Source organism: Heteronotia binoei, chromosome 2 (genome assembly GCF_032191835.1).
Source record: "Heteronotia binoei isolate CCM8104 ecotype False Entrance Well chromosome 2, APGP_CSIRO_Hbin_v1, whole genome shotgun sequence".
NCBI classification, from domain to species: domain Eukaryota; kingdom Metazoa; phylum Chordata; class Lepidosauria; order Squamata; family Gekkonidae; genus Heteronotia; species Heteronotia binoei.
This window is the reverse complement of record NC_083224.1, coordinates 198,108,553-198,131,217: the sequence shown is the minus strand read 5'-3', so window position 1 is coordinate 198,131,217 and position 22,665 is coordinate 198,108,553. Positions and strand designations below refer to the sequence as shown.

Below are 22,665 nucleotides of genomic sequence, written 5' to 3'. Positions count from 1 at the left end.
ACAGTCTCAGAGTGGCCTACAATCTCCTTTCCCTTCCTCCCCCACAACAGACACCCTGTGAGGCGGGTGGGGCTGTGAGAGCTCTCCCAGAAGCTGCCCTTTCACGGACAGAGTCTCAGAGTGGCCTACATTCTCCTTCCCTTCCTCCCCCACAACAGAAATCCTGTGGGGCAGGTGGGGCTGAGAGAGCTCTCTCAGAAGCCGCACTTTCAAGGACAACTCCTGTGAGAGCTCTGGCTAACCCAAGGCCATTCCAGCAGGTGCAAGTGGAGGAGTGGGAGAATCAAACCCAGTTCTCCCAGATAAGAGTCCGCACACTTAATCACTACATCAAACTGGCCTGCTTACTGTTTGTGTCTTCCTGGCCGGGATTGGGGACCAGACGGCAGTTGTCGGGGCCCGGGGGTCTCTGATCCGGGATGCCATCGTTGTCATCATCGTCATCACACTCGTCGCCGATTCCATCCCGGTCGGAGTCCAGTTGGGAGCTGTTGGGCACCGAGGGGCAGTTGTCCCTGGAGTCCTGATGACCGTCCCCATCGCTGTCCGAGAGACGGAGAGAAAGCAGGAGTACTTAATACAGATCCTTCAAGATTTCTATCCAGAAGCATAGCATGCAGTGAGAAGGCTGTTATTGTGCTGTGCTCGAAGATCCCTACCCTTTTTTATGTGTCTCTGCATGAGTCGGTGTTCTGATCTGACCAACTTTTAATCAGCTTCTGCTGGAGCCTGGTCTCTGGACAGATCCTACAGTCACTCTCAGAGCACAGACTAGAACTATCTGACTTCAAAGATGGCTGCCCACTTGTGTTGCTGGCATTTGAGCCGCTCCTATGAACTCACCTCCTTTCTTCTTTTTTTTGGTATTTTTTTAACATTAGTTATTTCATACACACAAAACCAAAAAGATTGTTCATCCAAGAAAACTTATATACCATATATTCATACACGCTTAGAGAACAGAGGTAATGAATTTCATACAGTTAGCTTACTATATGAGTTTATAAAAGTATCTCCTCTACATTCGTACATCCTACCCAGTTTTGCTTCATTACTGTACTATGCATTTAATTATGTTGTCGTCAATTCAAACTATTAAGAGCCCCGTGGCGCAGAGTGTTAAAGCTGCAGTACTGCAGTCCTAAGTTCTGCTCACGACCTGAGTTCGATCCCCGGCAGAAGCTGGGTTTTCAGATAGCCGGCTCAAGGTTGACCCCGCCTTCCATCCTTCCGAGGTCTGTAAAAGGAGTCCCCAGCTTGCTGGGGGGGAAAGCGTAGAAGACTGGGGAAGGCAATGGCAAATCACGGCAAAAAGTCTGCCGTGAAAACGTTGCGAAAGCAACGTCACCCCAGAGTCAGAAATGACTGGTGCTTGCACAGGGAACCTTTCCTTTCCAATTCAAACTTAACCAATCATGCAACTTAATCCATTTTTCAGTTGCATCTTGTCTAGATTTTCCATTCGACAACTCTGTTGATACATCTAATTCAGCTGTATCTAGAATCTTATTTAATAATTCATCTGTTTTAGGTGTCTGCTTTTCCCTCCAATACGCTGCATTTGGGAGTCTGGCTGCATTAAATGTCTGCTCTTTCTCTCAGTTAATTGCTGTACCATACTTAAGAAAAACAATTCAGACTCAAACGGTATTACTGTTTTAAAGATCTTTTGCAACATGTCATGCACTTGCACCCAATAGGCTCTAAGCCCTTTTACATAACCACCACAGGTGAAAAAAGGTACCTGGTTCTTAGCACTCCAGCACATTTTGGACGTTTAAGGATATATTTTAGCGAGTCTATATAGTGTCATATACCATCGATGGAACATTTTAAAGAAGTTTTCTTGAAAAGTTACTGATTTCGTTATTCTAGAACTCATTTTCCATACCTGTGACCATTGTTCTAAATCAGGGGTGGGGAGCCGTGGCTCTCTAGATGTTTTTTTTGCCTACAACTCCCATCAGCCCCAGCCAGCATGGCCAATAGCTGGGGCTGATGGGAGTTGTAGGCAAAAAACATCTGGAAAGCCACTGTACCCCACCCCTGTTCGAAATCAATAATATCTCCTAGGTTTTGAGTCCATTTGATCATAACTTCCTTCACTGTCTCACCTTCCCATTTTAATTGTAATAAGTAGTTTGAATTTGTCTGGTATTTATTAATGCGTGTGCGTGTGTGTGCACCTGGAAGTCATGGTGACCTCTGGCCTCACTCAATGCACAGCAGCCAAGAAAGTCAGAGCGCCTGCTCCGGCTGCAACGCCACTGAGGATGTTCGCAGCCGAGGACGAAACGTCTGGAAGGAAAACTTTCTCCAGCAGAACACGGCACTTGAGCCCGAAAGATTCTACAAACCCTAATGGTGACCTCTGTGGACCGACCCCTGCTATGGGCTTGAAGTAGATTCAGGGAGGTGGCTGAATAGAGCCTGCCCCCGCCTCCCAGCCCTGGTATTCCAAGGAGACCTCCCATCCAAGTACTTGCCAGAGGAGAAGTTGAGAGTCATGGTGACTTCTGGTGACCGACCCTCGCTGGGGCTTGAAATAGATTCAGGGAGGTGGCTGAATAAAGCCTGCCCCTGCCCTCCCGACTGTTGGTCTTCCAAGGAGGTTGCCTCTGCTGGGGGTGCTGCATCTCTGTGCTCCATGTGATTGGACCCTTCGGCCACTCCCGGTGCAGAGACAGAGCGTGACTCTTGACCTGCAAGGGAGGCTGTCCTGGACTGGATGGCCCAAGCTCATCCAATCCCAGCTGCTATGCAGAGTCTGTCCTGGCAAGTATTTACAAGGCCGGCTCAGCTACTAGGCAAACTAGGCATTTGCCTAGGGTGCCGGGAGGGGGTCGCCAAATTAGGCTCTCCCCCCTATCCCCGCACCCGAGGCAAATGCGTGGTTTACCTGCCGCTGCCGCCGTCACCTCACTGCTGCCGCCTCCTCCCTCCCCCTGCGGGTAAAATGCTTCCGCCCTCCCTCCCCTCTCCTTCTACAGCAGCACGCTCCACCGCCCACCCCCATGCTCAAAGGAGTGCTAGAATCGGCCCTACCTTCTTAAACACAGCCCCTTCCTGAGCACTGTAATAGTAGGAAAGGGAGGGAGGGATGAGAAGGGCAGCGGGCAGCGAGTCTGCCTGGGGCGGCATGCACCCCAGGCCCAGTCATATGGACATATGAAGCTGCCTTGTATTGAATCAGACCCTTGGTCCATCAAAGTCAGTATTATCAAAGATTTCAGGTTTTCTCGGCTGGTAACATCATTAGGGTTTGAAGAATCTTTCGGGCTCAAGTGCCGTGTTCTACTGGAGGAAGAACAGGTTGCTTACCTGTAACTGATGATCTTCGAGTGGTCATCTGTGCAGTCACACTGATGGGATATAGGCGCCTGCGCCGATCTCGATCGGTATTCTTGAAAGCTGCGGATTTCCGCGCCCCAGGCCCAGTGCGCATGCGCAGAAGCCCCACTGCGCATGCCCACAGGGACCGGAGCGGACATCCCGCCAGTTCCTTCTGACCGCTGCGTAAGCCCTTAGAGATGGACCGGCAGCGGAGGGGAAGGAGGGCGGGTAGTGTGACTGCACAGATGACCACTCGAAGATCATCAGTTACAGGTAAGCAACCTGTTCATCTTCTTCGTGGTCTCTGTGCATCACACTGATGGGAGATTAGCAAGCAGAGTCCTACCTGGAGGAGGGTGCAACGGTCCATCATCGAGAAGCCTCTTGAAGCACCGCACGGCCCACTGATGAGCGTCTACGCCAGTCCAGGTCCAACGCATAATGGTTTACAAACGTATGCGGGGAGGACCAAGTGGCCGCATCACAAATGTCCTTCAGTGGGATTCCTCTCATAAAGGCTGCCGATGTCGCTAGGGCTCTAGTGGAATGAGCTCTAATCTGTCTTGGCAGGGGCCTCTTGTTTAACAAGTAGCATAGTTTTATCGTCTCAGTTATCCATTTGGAGATCCGCTGTGACGATACTCTTACACCTTGAGATGTTGTGGAATATGAGACAAAAAGTCTAGTGTCCTTACGTCCAGGCCTCACTCTATGTAAGTAGAACGAGAGTGCCCTTTTTACATCTAGAGTGTGAAGTTTCCTCTCCCAGTCTGAACTTGGGTTTGGAAAGTACACGGGTAAGCATATTTCTGCATTCAGGTGAAAGGCAGATGTCACTTTCGGAAGGAAGGTTACATCCGGGCGCAGCCTCACTCCTTCCGCGCTGAATTTCAAGTATGGGTCATCGCAGCGCAACGCTGCCAGTTCACCGACCCTGCGGGCTGAGGTAACGGCCACTAGAAAGGCTGTTTTCCAAGACAGTAATTGCAAGGAACATGTCGCCATTGGTTCGAAGGGTTTTCCCGTTAACGCCTGCAACACTGCTGGAAGGTCCCAGGCCGGGGCTGGGTCACGTACCGTAGGGTACAATCTTGCTAAGCCCTTTAAGAACCGTTTAGTATCAGGGTGAGAAAATACCGAATGGCCTCCCAATTGTTCATGGCTAGCCGATATAGCTGCCAGGTATACCCTCACCGATGACACCGTTAGTCCCTTGTCCATTAGTGAAAGCAAAAAGTCTAATATTAGTGGCAGGCCTGCTGTCCTAGGTTCTTTATTAGCCTTGTTAACAAATTGGGCAAACCTTGTCCATTTATACTGATACGATTTTCTCGTGGATAACTTTCTACTATTCAGCATGACGTCAAGGGCTCTGTCCGACAATCTCGTCACTCCAGCCGCCAAGCTGTGAGTTTCAGGTGGGGTACATCGTGGTGAATCACCCTGCCGTCGTGAGATAGTAGAAGGTCTGTGCTCACTGGAAATTGGTGGAACCTCCCGTGAGACAGCCGCAGTATCGGGGAGAACCATTGTTGTCTGGGCCACCATGGTGTGATGAGAATCCCCTTGGGGCGTTCCAAATGAATCTTGTGAACCACCCTCGTGATCAGTGGGAAGAGGTACACGTGCTGGCGGGACCATGGGATCAGTAACCCGTCTCCCAATGATAGGGGGTCCGCCCCCCCTCTGCAGCAAAATTTTTCGCATTTTGAGGTGCTGCGTGTGGCAAACACGTCCACTTCCGGTGTGCCCCATTTCTGGAACACCGGCCGAAGAAACTCCCAATTGAGTTCCCATTCGTGGAGAGAGGCCCCCCCTCGACTGAGGTAATCCGCACAGGTGTTCAGATTGCCTGGCAGATGTGTGGCTACTAGAGTTGTGTCCAATTCTCTGCAGATTTCCCAAATCCTTAGGGCTAGAAAGCACAGTTTCCTTGAAACCGTGCCGCCTTGTCTGTTCACATAAGAGAGGGCAGTGGTGTTGTCTGTCAAGATCGCTACCGTTCTCCCCGTAATCAGATGTTTGAAGGAGAGGACGGCATGATGTATGGCCAGCAGCTCCAGGAAGTTGATGTGGTAACGCAGAAGATCCTGAGGCCATTTGCCCCCCACACACATGTCGTTCGCGTGTGCACCCCAGCCCCACAGGGATGCATCCGTGGTTATAGTCAGCGTAGGAGTCTGCCTGTGGAACGGGGCTCCCTGGAGGAGGTTCTGTCTCTCCTGCCACCAGGGCAGGGTCCAGAGCACCGACGGTGGGACCGTCAGTTGGCGTGAAGGGGGGTCTGTTTGGCAGTTGAACACACGTAGGAACCACAGCTGCAGTGTCCTCATGTGGAATCTGGTGAATCTCAGTACTGCCGTGGTCGCTGCCATCAAGCCCAGGAGGCGTTGAATTTGGAACGCCGTGACTGTAGGGTTGGTCAGGAACACGTGTATTAGAGATATGATGTCTTCCGCCCTTTGTGTCGGCAGGAAAGCCCTGCAGGCTTTTGAGTCCAATATGGCCGCTATGAATTGCACCCTCTGGGAGGGCTGCAACGCCGATTTCTTTAGGTTGACCTGTAGGCCTAATTTTTGCAGAAGGGCTAAGGTGACTTCTACGTGCCGTGCTAAAAGTATTTCCGAACTCGCTACCAGCAGCCAGTCGTCTATATAGGGAAAGACAGTGATCCCCTGTAGACGCAGATGAGCAGCCACCACCACCATGATCTTTGTAAAAACTCTCGGTGCCGTAGAGAGGCCAAAGGGCAAAGCTTTGTATTGGTAGTGGGAGTCTCCAATTGTGAATCTGAGGAACTTTCTGTGGCTCTGATGTATGGTCACATGGAAGTAGGCATCTTGCAGGTCTAGTGTGGCCATCCAATCCCCTTGGTTCAGTAGGGGTAGGATGTTCTGTAGGGAGACCATTCTGAATTTGTGGTTTTGTATGAAATTGTTTAGGCCTCGTAAGTCCATGATGGGTCGAAGGCCTCCATCCTTTTTGGGGATGGTGAAATAACGGGAGTAAAACCCTCGCCCCTCTTGGTTGGTTGGCACCTTCTCTATCGCATCTTTTTGGAGAAGCGATTGGACCTCTTCCTGTAGAGTGAGAGATGCTCTGGTGTGAATGACAGTGGGAACTGTGGGGTTTTCTCTGAATTCTATTTGATAACCCTCGCGGATTATCGACAGAACCCATTTGTCCGTAGTGATTGTGGACCATGCCGGAGAGTATGGGAAAAGTCTGGTATGGTGTGAGTCCGAAAGGTAGGGGGCAAAACAGGGGGAAGGGCAGTCAAAGACCCTGTTTGGACGGTCTATTCCCCTTTTGTCTGGATGGCTGTGACGAATTAGGTGAGTACTTCGTTTTCGGGTTGTACGGCGGCTTGGAGTAGGTTGAGGAACCTTTGGGCCTCCATTGTTGATCGGTGGGTTGCTTGGAGAATGGCTTCTTACTCCAAGGTTTGTTCCAGGAGCGTTTCCCCTGGGTTCTAGATGACATGGGAACCCCCAAATTGCGAGATGTTTTGATGCTTTTGTCCATCTCTTGCAATATGGTGTCTGTGGTGGAGCTGAATAGCCCACTTCCGTCAAAGGGAAGATCTTCGATGCAGGATTGTGTATCCGGCTGGAGTGCCGTCGACCTCAACCAAGAGTGGCGTCTTAAGGTGATAGCTGAGGTGAGTGTTTTTGCTGAGACGTCACCTGCATGTTTAGCCGAATTAATTTGCTGCTTAGCTAGTGCTATGCCTTCCCTTTGAATTTTCTTGAGTGCCTGTTTGGCTTGTTCTGACAGGTCCGGAAGTGTTGATAACTGATCCCATAGGGCGTATTGGTAGCGGCCCATGCACGCGCCATAATTTGCCACCTTTATTCCCAGCGAGCCTGCCGTATAAATTTTTCTGCCTAAATTGTCCAACTTCTTTCCCTCCTTGTCTGGAGGAGAAGCATGTGTCTTTCTGGCCTTTGACGAGGACGCCACCACCACCGAGTTTGGCTTCGGGTGGGTAAACAAAAACTCGGCTGTGGATTCCTGGACTCGATACATGTGGTCGAGTCTTCGGGAGCCTATTGGTGTTGAGGCTGGCTTGTCCCACGATGCTTTTGTCGTGTGTAGCATCACCGTAGTAAGCGGTAAAGCTATGGCCGTCGAGGTATCCAATTGCACGACATCGAACACGTTATCGGTAACCACCGGCTTGGGTTGGACCGTCGGTAGCGATAGAGTGTGTGCCATCCTTTTAATTAAATCTCCATATGATTTTAAGTCCTCTGATGGAGATATGGGCAACTCATCGCCTACCTTGCTGGATGGAGCTGGCTCTTCCGGCGAAGAAATTTCCTCTCGGGGAAAGTCTTCCCCGGATGTTGGGGAGCCTTCTCTGGATCCTGAGTGCTCCGAGGAATGCTTGGGTGTTTCTTGGGCCCTAGGTGACTCGGGAGTCTTCCGCTCGGGGCTCCGAGATCGTGGGGTAGTTTTCGGCTCTTTCGGTGGCGTTGTGTCCGGTGGTTTCGACACCGACGCCGACGGTGTGTGTCGAGGTCGGTATGACGTTCGGGATCTGACAGATGCTTCCGATTGTTGGTCCCAATCAAGATGTCTGGGAGGGAACCAGGGGAACATAGAAGGCATGGGGCAGGACCCGTAGAGGTACTGCCACTGTCTTTGATCCCACGACATTGTAGGTGGTTTCGGTGGAGAACGATCCCTGTTGCGAGATCTCTCCTCTGAATCTCTGGATCGATGCCGATACCGGGGAGCGTGTCGAGGGCTTCTTGAACGGTCACGCCCGCGGTCCTCCCTCGGCGTGGTAGATCGATCTTCCTTGGGGTGCTGGGTTTGCCGACGATCGGGGCTGACTGATGGTTCCCTGATCGGCGTTCGGGGTTGAGCGGTGTCCTCCACTGTGTGTATCTCCAGTGGGCTGCTCTCCGCTCCCGATCTCTGGGATAGCTCTAAGTCGCGATCCGAGTCGGATGAAATGGCGATCTGCGTCGACATCGATGCCAACACCGGGGGGCTTAACCGGCGGCGTGGGGAAGCGAACAGCTTCAGTGGCGGTACTCTCGCCGTCGATCCCGATGGTGACGTCGGTAGCGAAGTCGCGGACGATCGATGTTTGTCCGATTTTTTCTTTTTCTTCGCTTCCGGCTGCAGTCCCTTCTCCTCCCTTGGCCGTTTTGCAGGAGTGGAGGAGGCGGACTTTAGTGCCGAGCCCGATTTTGTGGGGCGTTCGGCGTCGGAGGTGCTCTTGTCGGCGCCGAGCGACTCCGATGTCGACGGGGTGTGCGTCACTGCCGACGTTCGTTTAGGCGACAGTGCTTTCTCCATCAGTGCCGCTGCTAAACGACCCGCGCGGTTCTTTTTCGTCTGGCGGGAAAATTTTGCGCAGTGGACACACGCGTCGGGGATATGCGTTTCTCCCAAGCAAAAAAGGCAAAGAAGGTGTCCGTCTGTGGGGGAGATCTTGCTACCGCAGTTCTTACACCTTTTGAAAAATCCCCACCGTTTTTCCATACGGGGGGGGGGGGTGAGGGAAAGGCGGGAAAAAGGGGGAAAACTGAGGGAAAAGTTTCGGAAAATTCTTTCGCCTTCTCCCTCCCTAGTCTTTAAAAAGACTGTTGTGTGGTCTATGCCAAGTAAAGTTCTATAACGTTCAAAATCCAACAACTAGCAACTTCCAAGAAAAGGATTTCTACCGACTGTGCGAGAGATCGACCGATCCAAGCGGCGGTCAGAAGAGAACTGGCGGGATGTCCGCTCCGGTCCCTGTGGGCATGCGCAGTGGGGCTTCTGCGCATGCGCACTGGGCCTGGGGCGCGGAAATCCGCAGCTTTCAAGAATACCGATCGAGATCGGCGCAGGCGCCTATATCCCATCAGTGTGATGCACAGAGACCACGAAGAAGATGTTTTCCTTCCAGACGTTTCGTTCTCGGCTGCAGAGAACATCCTCAGTGTTGTTGCAGCAGGTCACAGCGCCTCCTCCAGCTGCAACGCCACTGAGGATGTTCTCCGCAGCCGAGAACGAAACGTCTGGAAGAAAAACGTTCTCCAGTAGAACACGGCACTTGAGCCCGAAAGATTCTTCAAACCCTAAAGTCAGTATTGTCTTCTCAGACTGGCAGCGGCTCTCCAGGGTCTCAAGCTGAGGTTTTTCACACCTATTTGCCTGGACCCTTTTTTGGAGATGCCGGGGATTGAACCTGGGACCTTCTGCTTCCCAAGCAGATGCTCTACCACTGAGCCACCGTCCCTCCCCCTCCTGTGTATTTAGATGGGAGACTAGCAAGGAATACCAGGGTCACTACCGTTGCACGCAACATCTGTGCAGAGAGTTGAGTCCCTCCAGCCCAAATTAAGAGACCCAACAGCCAGAGTTCCAAGTGAGTCGATCCAGAGATTCCTTTATTACCACTAGTGACAGGAGGAAAACCCGTATCTCTCTATACCAGGGGTGGCCAACAATAGATCTCCAGATGTTTTTTGCCTACAACTCCCATCAGCCCCAGCCCGCATGGCCAATGGCTGGGGCTGATGGGAGTTGAAGGCAAAAAACATCTGGAGAGCTACCATCGGCCACCCCTGCTCTATACCACCGTTCCTCCTGTGTTTTTCCTCAAACCCATCTTTACAAACCACAGCATATTTATACAATCTCTGATAACAAAGCAGATCTCGTTGATTGGTTACAAATTCTCGCTCTTAGCCTTTGGGGAGCCAGTTTGGTGTTGTGGTGAAGTGCGCAGACTCTTATCTGGGAGAACCGGGTTTGATTCCCCACTCCTCCACTTGCACCTGCTGGAATGGCCTTGGGTCAGCCATAGCTTTGGCAGAGGTTGTCCTTGAAAGGGCAGCTGCTGTGAGAGCCATCTCCAGCCCCACCCACCTCACAGGGTGTCTGTTGTGGGGGAGGAAGGGAAAGGAGATTGTAGGCTGCTCTGAGACTCTGTCCTTGAAAGGGCAGCTTCTGGGAGAGCTCTCTCAGCCCCACCCACCTCACAGGGTGTCTGTCGTGGGGGAGGAAGGGAAAGGAGATTGTAGGCTGCTCTGAGACTCTGTCCTTGAAAGGGCAGCTTCTGTGAGAGCCCTCTCAGCCCCACCCACCTCACAGTATGTCCGTTGTGGGGGTGGAAGGGAAAGGAGATTGTAGGCTGCTCTGAGACTCTGTCCTTGAAAGGGCAGCTTCTGTGAGAGCCCTCTCAGCCCCACCCACCTCACAGTGTGACCGTTGTGGGGGAGGAAGGGAAAGGTGAGCCGCTCTGAGACTCTTCGGAATGGATGGCGGGATATAAATCCAATATCATCATCTTCTTTTGTGGTGTCTCATTTGCTTAAAGAAACCCGTCTCTACCAGGGTGAGTTCTTTGTTCTCTACTCCCAATCTCCCGTCTTCGTGGCACCCAGCATCCTCCTGGTCTCTGGTTTGTTCCAGAGAATGAGTCAGTAAGAACAATCTCTACTGCGTGGGCGAGAGAGCTCCTTTCAGACCAGGAGGTCCTTGCATGAGGCAGAGAGAACGCTTCCCTTATCAAAGGATGCTAACAGACCTCTGGTAACTTTCTCTTGCTAGGGAAATGTGTTTCCTTTCATATATATATATATTATGGTTAGCAAGGACTCTTAATAGAGGCCTATTGTCCATTGTTCCAGACCACTTCAGGCCTGGGATAGAGAGATAAAGCACTATGTCCTTTTAAAGCAAGCCCTGCAAATATAATACTTTGAAGGTAACAGCTTAAATGCAACAGGAGTGCAAGGTAGGTTAGAGCAAATGAATTCTGTGATCTGGATTAGTGCAATTCTATTTGGCACTCTGTCCCTGCGCTAATGCAAATCTGAATCTGCGTCCTACATTACGCGAACCACCAACAATATCTTTTGCTTTGGAAACCCTTCAGGGTCGCCATACATTAGATGTAACTTTACAGCAAAATAACAAAAAAAGGAGGCTGCCTGTTGCGTCTCATTGTGAATCCCTGTTCTGAGCTTAAGTCTGCCTCTTGAGGCTCACGCTGACATGCAGAACTAAAGGGGACAGGTTACAAATGATAAAAAGCACGCTTTTCAAAGCTTAGCGGCAGTCCTTGACCACATGTCCAGCACCCCACCATTCCCGACAGGTTAACCAAGGACAGTATTTCTGAAACTCACCGATCTTGGTTGGTGTCACAGGGGTCCCCGACAAGATCGTGATCGGTATCTTTCTAAACAGAGGGAGACACAAAAATATTGAATCTTTAGATCGTTATAGAAACCCTTAAGGTATTCTTAGCAAGCTCAGACTCGGTATTGCTGGAAAAAGGGAGGGGGCTTTGTCCTACCACCCCCACCCCCACTTCAAGACTTCCCTTCTTGCTTGAAAAATCTAAAGCCTACAGATGCTCACCTGCATCCTTGACTCCCCAGTACCAAACTCGAGCAGGTTATGATTATTTTACTCCAGGGATTCCCCAACCTTTTAAAGCAGGGGTGTCAAACATGTGGCCCAGGGGCCGAATCAGGCCCCCGGAGGGCTCCTATCAGACCCCTGAGCAACTGGCTGTCATCTGCTTCCTTCTCCCTCTCTCTTGCTTCCTTCTGCACCACAGCTTGCTTTGCCAGGCTTGCTCAACTGCACAGGAGCTACAGAGCAAAACCTCTATTTTCTCCATTGGCTGAGGCTCCTCCCTTGGGGAGGAAGAGGGGGCAAGGAGAGCTTGCTTTGCCAGGAACAGCAGAGCTACCGAGCCAAGCCTCTCTTCTTTCTATTGGTGAGGCTCTTCCCCCTCCTCGTCCGCTGGGGAAGGAAGGAAAAAGCCAGAGCTTCCTTTGCCCAGTTCCCTGGGCCCCATGTTAGAAATACAAAGAAAGCACCTTTAAGACCGAATGCTAATATTTCAAGGATGTTTTAAGGTCCTTTTTAAAAAAAATGTTTCTGTCTGTGTCCTTTATAAAGTTTACGTCTCTGTTGCCTGATCACAAATAGGTACACACATGGCCCAGCCCAACCCCACATGGTCTCATTTATGTCAGATTCGGCCCTCATAACAAATGAGATTGACACCACTGTTTTAAAGACTGTTGTCACCTTTAGAATTCTGACACTGCGTGGTGGGTGCAGCCACAAAACGGGCCACTGGAGGCGGAGTCCGTCACAAAACAGCAGCCATAGGAGGCGGAGCCAGCCACAACATGGCTGCTGCAAGAGGCGGAGCCAGCCACAAAATGGCTGCTGCAGCTTCCCTTCAGTCACACAGCGATGACGATCCTTCTGCTGCTGTGGCAGTTGCTGCCAAAGCAACATTTGAAAAAAAATTCCGCATAGCCAATCAAATCTCCAGTAGCCAATCAGAAGCCTCGCTGGGCAAAATACCAGCCTGGCTCCACCACATTTCTAAAAATACTTGGTAGACACCAGGGAAGGAATCGGTGCCACACTAGGGCTCCTTGATTTCCGTTTCAGAAATGTGTCTGATGCTACTGGCTCTAAGATTGGGGCTCAGATGTCGCTGCCTTCGATGTGCAAATGTGCCCTGTCTCATATTCTCTCCTGGGCCAGCGATATTCTCAGGGCTCCACTTTCATCCAGCAGTCCAAGCTATGAAAAACATACACATCCCGTTATACTAAATCTCCTGTCCAAGACTATGAACTCTGGCAGGTGAGCTGGCAATTCTGTAAGCATTCTGCCCTTCCAAATGTGTCACTGAATGAAGAAGATATTGGATTTCTATCCCGCCCTCCACTTCGAAGAGTCTCACAGCAGCTGCCCTTTCAAGGACAGAGTCTCAGAGCAGCCTACAATCTCCTTTCCCTTCCTCCCCTACAACAAACACCCTGTGAGGTGGGTGGGGCTGGAGAGCTCTCCCAGAAGCTGCCCTTTCAAGGACAGAGTCTCAGAGCGGCCTACAATCTCCTTTCCCTTCCTCCCCTACAACAGACACCCTGTGAGGTGGGTGGGGCTGGAGAGGGCTCTCCCAGCAGTTGCCCTTTCAAGGACAACCTCTGCCAGAGCTATGTCTGACCCAAGGCCATTCCAGCAGGTGCAAGTGGAGGAGTGGGGAATCAAATCCGGTTCTCCCAGATAAGAGTCCACAGACTTAACCACTACACCAAACTGGCTTTCTATTCCACTTCCTGAAAATCCAGCAATATTGCCTGTTATGTATTTTCTTCCATGTGGACCTTTTGGTTGTGTGCGTAAAAGGAAAAAAGGTAGTCCCCTGTGCAAGCACCAGTCGTTTCCGACTCTGGGGTGACATCGCATCACAACATTTTCACAGCAGACTTTTTACGGGGTGGTTTGCCATTGCCTTCCCCAGTCATCTACACTTTCCCCCCCAGCAAGCTGGGTACTCATTTTACCAACCTCGGAAGGATGGAAGGTTGCGTCAACCTTGAGCCGGCTACCTGAAGCCAGCTTCCGCTGGGATCGAATTCAGGTCGTGAGCAGAGAGCTTGGACTGCATTACTGCAGCTTTACCACTCTGCACCACAGGGTTGTGTGAGTCAGTGTGGTTAATGCCCAGCCAACTTTCAGAAAATGTATAGAGCGTCTGAACAAGACTTCCAGGGGTCAAGGGCGGGCTTCCAAAGACCTGCATCAATTTCCCCCACAACTGTCCGAAATAAAACAGAACTTAATAGCATATGTAATTTACAAAACTCATAAACGGCAGGGTTCAAATTTGGCATGGGATGTTTTCTCCAGAGTCACACATCTTTCGTGGCTATGGTTTTTCAAGGTTTCTGTGGCAACGGTCCAGCTTTCCCACTTTTTCTGATGACACATTCCGCCACGTCCCTGCCACTGGCCTCTCCATCCCACTGGGGCTGAAAGTTACCTGGTCTGGGTTATGGATCGAAGGGCAACTGTCGCAGACGTCTCCCACGCCGTCCCCATCAGTATCCCTCTGGTCTGGATTGGGAATCCTCATGCAGTTGTCCATAATGTTTTTAATCTCTGTGGGGCAGGGGAGAGAGCAACACGGTCAGTACTCAGAACTGAGCCCAGCTGTGAACTTACGACTTCAGGGGCATTTAGGCCCCTGTACTCTGACCCAATGAGAGAACTTTGGTGAAGGTCATTTGGGGGGCAGAAGGGGGGAGAGAGTGCTATAAAAGTAAAGGTAGTTCTCTGTGCAAGCACCAGTCGTTTCTGACTCTGGGGTGGCGTCGTATCATAACGTTTTCACGGCAGACTTTTAACGGGGTGGTTTGCTATTGCCTTCCCCAGTTATCTACACTTTCCCCCCCAGCAAGCTGGGTCCTTCTTTGACTGACCTCGGAAGGATGGAAGGCTGAGCCAACCTTGGGCCGGCGACCTGAACCCAGCTTTTGCCGGAATCGAACTCAGGTTGTGAGCAGAACTTGGACTGCAGTACTACAGCTTTACTACTCTGTGCTGGCTCTACTAATACTATACTATACTATACTATACTATACTATACTATACTATACTATACTATACTATACTATACTATACTATACTAGTAGTCAATAATCCCTCTAAGCCACGGGTGGCCAAACTTGCTTAATGTAAGAGTCAGAATAAATGGGAGGGAGGGAGGGAAGGAAGGAACATAAGAACATACGAGAAGCCATGTTGGATTAGGCCAATGGCCCATCCAGTCCAACACACTGTGTCACACAGTGACCAATATACATATACACACATATATATATACCGTGGCTAATAGCCACTGAGGGACCTCTGCTCCATATTTTTATCCAATCCCCTCTTGAAGCTGGCTATGCTTGTAGCCGCCACCACCTCCTGTGGCAGTGAATTTCACATGTCAATCACCCTTGGGGTGAAGAAGGACTTCCTTTTATCGTTCTATCCCGACTGCTCAGCAATTTAATTGAATGCCCACGAGTTCTTGTATTGTGAGAAAGGGAGAAAAGTACTTCTTTCTCTGCTTTCTCCATCCCATGCATAATCTTGTAAACCTCTATCATTTTACCCCTCAGTCAACATTTCTCCAAGCTAAAGAGCCCCAAGCGTTTTAACCTTTCTTCATAGGGAAAGTGTTCCAAACCTTTAATCATTCTAGTTGCCCTTTTCTGGACTTTTTCCAATGCTATTATATCCTAGGAAGGAAGGAAGGAAGGAAGGAAGGAAGGAAGGAAGGAAGGAAGGAAGGAAGGAAGGAAGGGAGGGAGGGAGGGAGGGAGGGAGGGAGGGGGGAGGTGAAAAGGGGAGGGAAGAAGGGAGGGAGGGAGGAGGGGAAGGGAGGAAGGAAGGAAAAATAGATGGGGAGGGAGAGGTGGAAAGAAAGCAACTTTAAGTTAAAATGCATTTTCCAAGCTGCTTGGCTTGGAGAAGTGATTTAAGGAGACAAATACTTTCTCCAAACTGTACAATGGGGGGGGGGGTGGAGGCTTCCAGAGCCACATAGTATTAAAAGTATTAAAACATGTGGAATTCACTGTCACAGGAGGTGGTGGCAGCTATAAGAACGGACAGCTTCAAGCGGGGCTTACATAAGGAGCAGAGGTATATCGATGGCTCCCAGCCACAAGATGTAGATGGAGCACTATGACCAGTTTCGCACTAGACCTTGAATCCTGGTTTCGCCCTGTCCCCAAGCTGACATCCTACAATAAAATCACAGAGTCCGTTATCTCTGATTCTGATTCCAGCGTAGAATGTCAGTTTGGGGACAGGGCTAACGTAGGATTAAAGGTCTAGTGCGATATTGGTCTCTGTCTTTGGCAGTGATGCTACATGTTCTTGGTACCTTGCCTGGGGGGCCACAGTGGGAGGGCTTCTGGAGTTCTGGCCCCACTGGTAGACCTCCTGCTGGCACCTGGGTTTCAGCCACCGTGTGAAACAGAGGGTGCTTTCCTATGGCAACGGTCTGCAAGTGGATTTTGCTCTTCTTACACAGTAAGTTGCAAAGTGCATTATTGAACGCACCCAGAGGGTTGGAAAGGATGCACCAATAGCCTGATCCACCATGGCTTCTCTTATGTCCTTAACCCTTCACTTGGGGAAGAGGTGTTCATCTGCTCTCACCCCCTTGAATCCAGGTCCATAGCACCCTATGGGACCCAGAAGGCCCAGCTCCCTTGTGGATTTTGTGGGCCCCCTCCCCAAACCTTGGCTCCCCCCTCACCCCCATCGCTTCAGCACATGAAGCAGGTCGCTCTCCCCTGAAGCACTCTGAGCAGAGTTGGCTGGGTGGGCAGGCAGCCCCACCCCCTGCTCCCAGCAGCCCTTAGTCTGGCTGCGAAGAGCTGGGGGCTCCACGTGCTGCCTTGCTTTCCACCACCATGAGTCTGAACGGTCAGTTCTTGGGTGGGTGGGAGGAGGGGCCTCTAGATTGCACAGGTTGCAAGGGCAGCTAGAGCCCTTTCAGGGTGGAAAGGCAGGGAGGAAGGAAAGTGGCCAGGACGTGTCTCCCCCAGCCAGCGTGCACAAGCCAGACGCGTTCCCTGCTGCTTGGGGTTGGGGAAGGGCCCAGGAAAGAAGGGAAATGGGGAGGGAGCGCAGAGATACAAATCAGCCTTCTTTGGAACTTTGGAATTGGAAGATGTTCACTGCAGGCTGAGCTCCAGGAAAGGCAGAAGGGGAATTTAAATCACACTGGAGGGGGGAGGGGGGGAGGGAGAGGGGTGACCCTCTCCAGCTTCTTGCTCTCACCGCCATGACCCTTCCTCCTACAGCCCCCCATGGCCCCCTGCCCCTGTGACACTTAGCTACGGAGCTGCTTGGAACCCCATTCGCTGGGACCAAAAACTGTCCCTGCTTCCAGCCAACAAGGCTGTTCTCTTTGTTTGCATAGATGCCGGTTTCTCTAACTGAAGGAGACTCCTGTCTGTCTAACTTCCCCACCTCGTCCAGCCTTGGTGGCCTAAATCCATCGCTTTCCTTTCCCCGCGCGAGCCAAAAATAACCCAACGTTTGGGCACGCAGCTCGGAAAACTCTGGTGTCGACGGGACAGGAACCGGCCGACAGACAAGCTGCACGGCATCCCGTCCTGTCCCTGGGTCTAGGGAGGAAGCCAGGAGAGGATCCGTGGGCAGAAGAGGCCAGTTCTGACGTGGCTTTAGAGAACTGGGGAGGAGCAAAGGCACAAGCTTTCAGAGAAATCCTCCCTACTCTGTAATTAGCACCGAATTTGCGCTGAGGAATTCCTCTTGACTTGGCTAGCAACAGGGGTGGGATTCTAGCAGGAGCTCCTTTGCGTATTAGGCCCCACCTCCCTGATGTAGCCAATCCTCCTGGAGCTTACAAGGCTCTTTTTTGTAAGCTCTTGGAGGATTGGCTATATCAGAGGGGTGGGGCCTAATATGCAAATCACTCCTGCTAGAATCCCACCCCTGGCTAGCAACGTGGACCCCAAAACACCTGCTTCTCCAGAGGCAGCCTGGCTTTCCATGGCAGACGATGGAGCCATTCAGTTGAGGGGGGCTTGTGGGGGCACCCCTGAGCACAGAGGGAGACAGGATGCTTGGTCCTCTGGTCTGCTTTTGACTCTGCACAAAGGCCAGGGGTGTCAAACTCATTTGTTACGTGGGCTGGAGAGTGTGCTAAAAAGGTCCGTAGTCCCCCGTGCAAGCACCAGTCGTTTCTGACTCGGGTGATGTTGCATCGGGACATTTTCACGGCAGATTTTTTACGGGGTGGTTTGCCATTGGCTTCCCCAGTCATCTACACTTTCCTCCCAGCAAGCTGGGAACTCCTTTTACTGACCTCGGAAGGATGGACGGCTGAGTCAACCTTGAGCCGACAACCTGAACCATGCCTCTGCCGGGATCGAACTCAGGTTGTGAGCAGAGAGTTCGGACTGCAGGACTGCAGCTTTACCACTCTGGGCCACAGGGCTGCTTTTATGTGGTTCTAATAAGGTATAAATGTATTGCTCGACCCTGAGGGGTCAGTTCTAACAAAGACAGTCTTGACAGTGAACATGATGCTCATTTAATAAAAGCCTTATTTGAATTATATCCAAGAGGTTGAGTTAATGAGAACTGCACAGAACTGGACAATCACTCACTGTCTCCATCCATGTCGTCATCACACAGGTCTCCCTGGCCGTCTCCGTCGCTATCCCTCTGGTCGTTGTTCTTCACGTGGGGGCAGTTGTCGCAGGCGTCCCCATAATTGTCCTGGTCCACATTGCGCTGGTCTGCATTGCGCACGAACACGCAATTGTCCTGCGGAGGGATTGTTGACTATCAGGGAACGGTGTACATTGGAGGTTAAGAACTTGAGACACACCCAGGTCAGCCCCCCAAATGCACCCTTGGTCAGCAAATGCTTCCGAGGAGCGCTCACAATCTAGAGAGGATCGAGACAGCCTCCCCTGCATGTTTCCCTTTGCTACTTGATTTTTGAAGGTAGACTACCACTACATATGGAGGTTTGGTTTAGCTGCCATAGCTTTATAGCAGTTACCAGGGCTTTTTTTGAGCAGAAACATACCATAACAGAGTTCCGACAGGCTGGCTTGGTATCATGTGGTGTGGTCTAATATGCAAATGAGCTCCTGCTGGGCCTTTTCTATTTAAAAGCCCTGTGTGAAACAATGGTGACAGCAGGGGGTGTGGCCTAATATGCAATTGAGTTCCTGCTGGGCTTTTTCTACAAAAAAAGTCCAGTGTGAAACCATGGTGATGTCAGGGGGTGCGGCCAAATATGCAAATGATTTCCCGCTGGGCTTTTTCTACAGAAAGGCCCTGTTGCGAAACAATGGTGATGCCAGGGGGTGTGGCCTAATATGCAATTGAGTTCCTGTTGGGCTTTTTCTACAGAAAATGTCCTGACAGTTACTATATACTTCCACAGAGAGCAACTCTGTCCAAAGGAATGCACTGTGGCAGGTAACGTACACTGAAACAATTGGGGGTTGCCTTCCCCAAGTTTCCTTTCCTGTTATTCAGATTTATCGTAATTCCCCTGAACAAATACCTAAACTCAGGGGTGGAATTCTAGCAGGAGCTCCTTTGCATATCAGACCACGCCCCCCCCCCCCCCCGATGTAGCCAATCCTCCATAGGCCCTGTACTAAGAGCCCTGTAAGCTCCTGGAGGATTGGCTACATCAGTGGGTGTGACCTAATATGCAAAGGAGCTCCTGCTAGAATTCCACCCCTGCCTAAACTTATATTTCCTGCCCCACACCAACCATGCACTAACTTCACTGGCCCATGTTCTTTGTGGTCAAATAGATTAAAAGTCCGAGCCCACTGCTTGCTGATTTAAAAAACCACTGCTTCCTCCTGCTGTTCTAAGCAGGTGACGTGTTAGGCTTCTCTCGGGGGGGGGGGGGGCATTGCCACATTTTCGGATCCCTCAGAAACTGCAGGATCCCCCTCCTAAGTGGCAGAGAATCCAGGAACGCCATCGGCAGAGATGGGTCCCAAGGTCATAATTTGCCTAGAGCACCACAAAACCCTTGGCCTGGGTAAATTTACTATCCCAAATAAACCTGGACTTACGGATCACCATAACGAAAAGGTTTGGAACGTCAGGCCTTTTTTTTTTTTTAGGAAAAGCCCAGCAGGAACTTATTTGCTTATTAGGCCACACCCCCTAATAGCACCATTGTTTCTTACAAGGATTTTTATAGGAAAAACCCAGCAGGAACTCACTTGCATATTAGGCCACACCCCCTAAATTCACAAGGCTCTTTTTTGAAAACTCTTGGGAGGATTGGCTACATCAGGGGTGTGTGGCCTAATATGCAAAAGAGCTCCTGTTAAAATTCCATCCCTGGGAAACCAGTGCATAGATGCAGGGGTGGAATTTTAGCAGGGAGCTCCTTTGCATATTAGGCCACACCCCCCCGATGTAGCCAATCCTCCAAGAGCTTACATGGCTCTTTTTCGTAAGCTCTTGGAGGATTGGCTAGATCAGGGAGGTGTGGCCTAATATGCAAATCCCGCTAGAATCCCACCCCTGCCTGGGCATAAGTTTTGAGCGAAAGGTGCATTCGAGAGACCACGGCTCAGACCTCGGTGTTTATTATCCCGTCCCCATCAGCGTCGTCGTCACAAGCGTCGCCAATGCCGTCTCTGTCTGCATCCTCTTGCCCGGAGTTTGGAACGGTTACGCAGTTGTCCTGAAACAGGAAATGATGGTGGAATATGAGTTCCCTTTTGACTGTGCCGATAATCACATTGCAACAAGCAGGTAAGGCAGTGATTCAATTTCATGACTGTGCCGTTTTCACTGTTCCAGCAATCTAATTTGTTCATTATTAGAATCATAGAATTGTAGAGTTGGAAGGGACCTCCAGGGTCATCTAGTCCAACCCCCTGCACAATGCAGAAAACTCACAAACACCTCCCCCTAAATTCACAGGATCCTCATTGCTGTCAGATGGTCATCGAGCCTCTGTTGAAAAACCTCCAAGGAACGAGAGCCCACCACCTGCCGAGGAAGCCTGTTCCACTGAGGAACTGCTCTAGCGGTCAGGAAGTTCTTCCTAACGTTGAGCTGGATTCCTCTGTTGATTCTCCTCCTTCTCCTTCTAATCATAGAGTTGGAAGGGACCTCCGGGGTCATCTAGTCCAACCCCCTGCACAATGCAGGAAATTCACAAACACCTTCCCCCTAAATTCATAGGATCTTCATTGCTGTCAGATGGCCATCGAGCCTCTGTTGAAAAACCTCCAAGGAAGGAGAGCCCACCACCTGCCGAGGAAGCCTGTTCCACTGAGGAACTGCTCTAGCGGTCAGGAAGTTCTTCCTAACGTTGAGCTGGATTCCTCTGTTGATTCTCCTCCTTCTCCTTCTAATCATAGAGTTGGAAGGGACCTCCGGGGTCATCTAGTCCAACCCCCTGCACAATGCAGGAAATTCACAAACACCTTCCCCCTAAATTCATAGGATCTTCATTGCTGTCAGATGGCCATCTAGCCTCTGTTGAAAAACCTCCAAGGAAGGAGAGCCCACCACCACCTCCCGAGGAAGCCTGTTCCACAGAGGAACCGCTCTAAGGGTCAGGAAGTTCTTAATTAATATAAGCTTTGTCATTTAAAATTATTCACTTTGGATAAAATAGCTGGTTCTATACAAAATTCAGAAGCATTTGACAAAGGAAGCGAGAAGAATATGTTTATAGAGAAATGGTTTCATTTTTTTGCCTATGTACAAGCTGACCAAAGTGCACTTTGTAAATTACTGGATAAATACTTAGATTTTGCTTTTTCCTAGATATTTATTCTGTATATCATATACAAAACAGGATGGCTTGTGTTATAGATATTGTTATTGTTATGGTTGATGTTTGTAGAATTGTGTTTTTATTAATTAATAAAAAAATTTAAACTTGGGAAAAAATTATTCACTTTACCTCTTTTGAAACATTTTCAAACCCTACTCAATTTGACCCACATGTTCTTGTGAGGGGTTATAAACAACCATTAAAAAAATTCATCCAAAATCAGGGAGGGAAATCCATATGTATTTATGATGTGCAACATACGATATACTTCAGAAGCAAGGTAGATATCCCCCAAGAGTAAAATTAGCTGTAAAAACAGAGTGAATAACTTAACCATAGCAGCAAAGAAAATACTTTTGTTTAAAAAAAATCTATCAGCCAGAAAATAAAAGTCTGCAGTGCTTTCTGGAAAGAACTTAACCAAGGGATGGTCAAACTTGCTTAACATAAGAGCCACGCAGAATAAAAGTCAGATGATTGAGAGCCACAAGGAAGGAAGGAAGGAAGGAAGGAAGGAAGGAAGGAAGGAAGGAAGGAAGGAAGGAAGGAAGGAAGGAAGGAAGGAAGGAAGGAAGGAAGAGACTGGCAGAGACTGACCAAGAGAGAGATCTTGGGGTCGTGGTAGATAACTCACTGAAAATGTCAAGACAGTGTGCGTTTGCAATAAAAAAGGCCAACTCCATGCTGGGAATTATTAGGAAGGGAATTGAAAACAAATCAGCCAGTATCATAATGCCCCTGTATAAATCGATGGTGCGGTCTCATTTGGAGTACTGTGTGCAGTTCTGGTCGCCGCACCTCAAAAAGGATATTATAGCATTGGAGAAAGTCCAGAGAAGGGCAACTAGAATGATTAAAGGGCTGGAGCACTTTCCCTATGAAGAAAGGTTGAAACGCTTGGGACTCTTTAGCTTGGAGAAACGTCGACTGCGGGGTGACATGATAGAGGTTTACAAGATAATGCATGGGATGGAGAAAGTAGAGAAAGAAGTACTTTTCTCCCTTTCTCACAATACAAGAACTCGTGGGCATTCGATGAAATTGCTGAGCAGACAGGTTAAAACGGATAAAAGGAAGTATTTCTTCACCCAAAGGGTGATTAACATGTGGAATTCACTGCCACAGGAGGTGGTGGCAGCCACGAGTATAGCCACCTTCAAGAGGGGTTTAGATAAAAATATGGAGCACAG

At 50.1% G+C, this 22,665-nt stretch overlaps 1 protein-coding gene across 1 annotated transcript in view; it reads right to left on the bottom strand.

Annotated features, from left to right (window-relative positions):
- COMP (cartilage oligomeric matrix protein) overlaps window positions 1-22,665 on the bottom strand; it is a 93,232-nt gene that overhangs the window by 16,895 nt on the left and 53,672 nt on the right. Inside the window, exons 9-13 of the mRNA XM_060233141.1 lie at window positions 20,261-20,368; window positions 18,303-18,462; window positions 14,141-14,259; window positions 11,469-11,521; window positions 349-542 (exon numbers count right to left, since the gene is read on the bottom strand). Of these exons, the coding sequence (XP_060089124.1) occupies window positions 349-542; window positions 11,469-11,521; window positions 14,141-14,259; window positions 18,303-18,462; window positions 20,261-20,368 (634 nt within the window). The remainder of the gene's footprint in view (window positions 1-348; window positions 543-11,468; window positions 11,522-14,140; window positions 14,260-18,302; window positions 18,463-20,260; window positions 20,369-22,665) is intronic.